We start from the raw sequence: 4,536 nt of genomic DNA, 5'->3' as shown, positions 1-4,536 counted from the left end.
GCTCACGGTGGACCTCAAACCCCATTGTGTTAGCGCGTGCCACCTACACGGGCCCTGCCGGCACTCGGTGATGCTAGCTCTGGGGATATGGCACCGATGCAACGCGTCGTGGACGCACTAGTAGATTTGCGCCGGGATACACTGTTTTGGCCTCTTGAAGCGCAAGGCCACGGTCCTATTTCCGCCGTGGGCACCTAATGGCTGCACACAGCAGTTGGTTTGACACAAGTCTTGTGCGAGTAACATCGCCGATTGGTTGTGCAAGATTGCCATGTGCCTGCCTGTATGAAGCCAGTGCGACTGGCAGAAAGGGCTGCGCTTGAGTTGAACGCGGCGACATTAGTGCTTTGCAAGTCAATTAAGTGAAGAAAGAAAACCAGGCTGGTGTACGTCTACAGGAAACAACGACAATTGAAAAACACAAAGCCACATGGTAGGGGACTAAACGTTCGATCGAACGAAAACTTGTGGAAGTTTTGCGCGTTTCCAAGAGAAGACAGGTCCAGAACTCAGTTTAAGGCATAATCAAAGACAGGACCAGAACTCAGTTTAAGGCATAATCAAGGGCGTTTCAACGCTCTTCGCATGCTGGCATGTACAAAGGTTGCTCGAGCCAAAAGGGCAAGAGCCTCTACTTGGGTTTTCGTTTCAGAGCATCCTTGGGACGTGGTGGACCAGTGTTGCGCTTGGCAGGACCCAGCTCCACCTTGCGTATGTTCTGGCCAAAGGAAAGGGTCATGGACGTTTCGCTGAGATTGCTCTCCAGTGGCGAGGTATTGACAAACATGGCCACCTTGGCATCTCCGCCGAGGCTATCCTGCAAAAGGTGCGTCAGCTTGGAGTTGCGGTAAGGGATGTGGGGCGAGCCCGAGGCGAGTGCCCGGAATACCTGACCCAAATTGGTCAGGCTTTTATTGATGGCCGCTGCTTCCACAAGTCGATCGCCAGATGCCTCCGTTTTGGAGACGCGTTCTGAGCCAGCCAAGTCGACTAGAGTCAGCTTGCCGTAGGTCGTGGCCCGCGTGATGGTATTGAAGCCTTGCACCTTGATCTGCAGCAGCAAGTGGGACCGCGACGAATCGGTATTCATTTTGGTGGCTCCTGTCGAACGATGCTGATTGCCAATCTCAATGAACTGTAAGAGATCTTCTGGTGTTGATACCTGCCACCACACCACCACCATCACGAATCGGGGTGAGTATCGCCAGCAAAGAAGGCGGGTGCTCAAATGCCCTCGAGATTTCACATCCTTGTTCTAGAAGGTGTGCCTCAAGGCAAAGGGAGGGTGAATCGGTATACCAAGATAGCATACCTCAGATTCGGTCAGGCCTTGCACTGTGATGCCCTGCGGAGTATTAATGATGGACAAGTTGCCCTCACGTTGAGGCGTGCTAAGATCGAAGATCTTTTCGTTATACACCTAATTGCAACAACAAGTTATGGCGTTGTGTATGAGCGACGGGCCTTGGACTCGACAATGCCTAGAATAAACTAAGATACAGCCACGATACGGGGGTTTGGGTGCATTGGCCTGACCTCCATGATAGAAACGCTAATGTGAAATTCGGTTTCCTCGCGCTTTCGACAAACCTACGGGGAACAACGGTCATATTTGTGTGACCATGTCATCAGGTCGCACACGAGGGCACATGCGCCAGAAGACATGAACGATGCAAACAGCCTTACGTCAAAGAGTTCCTTGATAGCACGCGGATTGACACCGGGATTATTGTCTGGGCCCATCATGGTAAACGTCTTGCCAGAGCCGGTTTGACCATAGGCCATGATGCAAACATTGTATCCGTCCACACAGGACATGACGATGGGCTTGGTGTCTTCGAAAACCTCCTCCTGGGAGGCGTTGGGACCAAAAGCCCGGTCAAACTCGAGTGTTTCCTTGCCGCCTTGCAACTTGGGCACGACGAGCTCGGATTTAGAGGGAAACTGCAAGATGCTTTCGCCTCGGTCATCGCGACGGACACGACAAAAGACGCTGTACAGCACAGCAAAAGAGGATGAGCAGAGAGTGGGTGTCGGGCAAAAGAAGAAAGCAAGTGATGGATGGGAAGCGAGGTGCTGAGAGAAGAACCAGCTACGGACCGAATATTGCCACGAAGCTCTTGCAGTTTGTTGTACAGTTCCTTGCGGAGCATGGCTTCCTTGAGGTACTTTTGAGTAATGTCCTTGAGGCGCTGGGAGCTGTTGTCAGCCAGCTGCTTGCTGGCAGAGACAGCCTGCTCGAAAAGAGAGCTGAGCTGATGGACATCCTCTTGCAACAGCTTTGACGCCGCTTGCTGGTCGGCCTGGAGCTTTTGCACCTTGCCTTGCAGCCTTTGCGCCACCTTGAGACCAGCCGTTGATGAGAGTGGGCTGTTAAGCTGCTGTTGCAAATTGGTCACCTTGAGCTTGAGGGCCACGTTGTCCATGCGCAACTTGGTAGCAGCATCCGACTGATAGAGGAGAGACGGACATCAAAAAAACAACGGCACTCCGTGAGGTACTTTTTCCAATGCTACTCCGGCCTGGGCATCGTGGGGCAAGCACTCAGCGGGTCGGCAAGGGACGCACCTCGTCTGCAGCGTTTTGGCGACCAGAATCACGCTCCGCGGTGATCTTGATAATCTGTTGCTCCAGGTTGGTGTTGGTTTCGCGGAGTTGCTTGATTTCCTGGCGCAGCTCTTCCAACTCCTCACTCATTTCGGCTTGAGCACGGGTGGAGCGGTCGGTTTCTAGCTGCACACGCGTCTTCTCACGAGTCAACTGTTTGGCCTGGGCTTCCTCTTGGGATGACAATTGACTGCGGAGAGTCTCGTTCTCAGCCTCGGCAGTGGCAAGCCGGGCTCGCAACTATGGCGTAAAGTAAGGTGAGCGGTGATACCACGCTGTTGGGTTTGTCAAGGCGAAAAATCTGCCCCGCCTTTGTGTGTATATCGGTTAAGATAAAGCCGTTTGTTGGTGAACAGAGGCCGTACCTCATCAACGAGCGTGGCGGCTTTGCCGGAGAGATGTACGTCTTCCCTTCCAGAATGCGAGTCCTTGGTGCGATGACGACGAGTGGTATCGTATACTATGAGCACGTGAACGCATGAACATGAGGGAGACCAGAGTGTGACGGGCTTTTGGCAACTGCTGTGGGGCACGGTCGCAAGCAGTCGCAACGTACAGCCTGCCGCGGTTTGCTCGCGCACGAGAGTGCCGGGAGTGGTCTCATCCAAGCTTCGGCCCGTCCAGCCCCAGTTGACGTCGGCAAAAGCCACGGCCTAGGCGCGATGCACCCATACCCCCACCGTGGTCGTTGTGAGACATGGTTTGAGATTGTGAGCAACTGCGACTTGATTAGGGTGCAAATGGCACATACTTCGTCAATGTCAAAGTTGACCTCGTGCAGCGCCTAAGTATGGGGGACATGCGCAAGGGTGAGCAATCAAAATTCAGGGGTGGCACAGGCCTTTGCAATGGCGGAGATTGGGCCAATAGAGGCGCTAGCACGTGTGTGCATGGCACGCGTGCCGGAAGGGAACCGCAAGAGAAAGCTGGTTGAATACCATGAGCTGTTCACGCCAGTTTGTCCATTGTGGGAAGAGATCGCTTAGTTGCTTGAGCTTGGCCTTGACCTCGGGGACCAAGCGCTCCCATTCGAGCGGCATTCGAATCCTGTTGGAGAAAAGAGATCAGAAGGAACAAAGGGAAGGGGGTAGTGAGCTCCAAGAACGGCTGGGAAAAAAACCCGTCTTTTGCAGGTGTCAACAGGGACGGGGCGCGAGCGCGTGTGGGAAGTAGGCGGAGAACCATGCGTACCACTCTTGGGTGTTGCTGTCAAGCACGAGGTAATAGTTGCGGGGGTGTTCGAGCAGATAGCAGAAAAATTCACCGTGGGCGGGGTGGGAGAGTTCGAAAAGACGATCGTCCGCCTGAGGCGAGGAACTTTGGTTGGGGGTGGCCGCGGTGCTTTCAACGTGGGTGGCGACATCTTGCTCGCTGAGAGCGTAAAGCCACTCTTCAGGGAAAGGCTCCCATTGGCCTTCGTCCCAGTCCATGTAGTAACGGCGTCCATCTTCCTCGACATAGGTGGTTACCTCGAGGCCCTCGGCCAGAGTGACGTACTCGAATACACGCTGAGGGGAGAAAGTGCGGGCATTGGCGCATTGTGGAGTGGAATGAGGGCGAACAAATGTGCGGGAGGGGCCGTGATGGGAGGGCTTGACAGTGAGCATTGGGATCAATCGTGAGGGCGTGCATACACACCTCTTCAATGCGTTGCTCGTTAAAGTTTTCTGGGCGCTGGTGCTGGATGCGACCGGTGCGCTTGTTCATGTAGACCTCTCTACCCTTGGCATCCGAGCCGATGCGAACCCAGTCGTTCCAGTCATCGGCTTGATTGGCGCAGACCTGTTTGAGGATCTGGCGGAGGGCGGGGAGAAACTCTTCATAAGAGATGAAGCCATCCTTGTCGGTGTCGGCTTCTGCGCAGATGGCATCCATCTCTGAGTCACTCAGTTTGAGGTTGAGCGTGTTGCTGGAGAGGACTTTGCGAAA

The 4,536-nt window shown here is 54.2% G+C and overlaps 2 protein-coding genes across 2 annotated transcripts in view; both read right to left on the bottom strand.

Annotated features, from left to right (window-relative positions):
• Positions 1-631: 631 nt before the first annotated feature.
• MONBRDRAFT_13077 (uncharacterized protein) lies at positions 632-2,697 on the bottom strand (the record flags this gene model as incomplete). The annotated part of the gene is made up of 7 exons (XM_001750968.1): positions 632-1,162; positions 1,381-1,420; positions 1,477-1,481; positions 1,687-1,993; positions 2,101-2,255; positions 2,319-2,450; positions 2,569-2,697. The coding sequence occupies 7 exons, from the start codon at positions 2,695-2,697 to the stop codon at positions 632-634; spliced, it is 1,299 nt and encodes a 432-aa protein (XP_001751020.1).
• A 275-nt stretch (positions 2,698-2,972) lies between these two features.
• MONBRDRAFT_13076 (uncharacterized protein) overlaps positions 2,973-4,536 on the bottom strand; it is a gene marked incomplete at both ends in the record, with an annotated part of 2,010 nt that continues 446 nt past the window's right edge. The window contains 4 exons of the mRNA XM_001750967.1: positions 2,973-3,067; positions 3,546-3,654; positions 3,799-4,115; positions 4,246-4,401. Of these exons, the coding sequence (XP_001751019.1) occupies positions 2,973-3,067; positions 3,546-3,654; positions 3,799-4,115; positions 4,246-4,401 (677 nt within the window). The remainder of the gene's footprint in view (positions 3,068-3,545; positions 3,655-3,798; positions 4,116-4,245; positions 4,402-4,536) is intronic.

The sequence above is a fragment of the Monosiga brevicollis genome, genomic scaffold (genome assembly GCF_000002865.3).
Source record: "Monosiga brevicollis MX1 MONBRscaffold_55 genomic scaffold, whole genome shotgun sequence".
Classification (NCBI taxonomy): Eukaryota; class Choanoflagellata; order Craspedida; family Salpingoecidae; genus Monosiga; species Monosiga brevicollis.
This window is presented reverse-complemented; position numbering and strand designations above follow the sequence as displayed.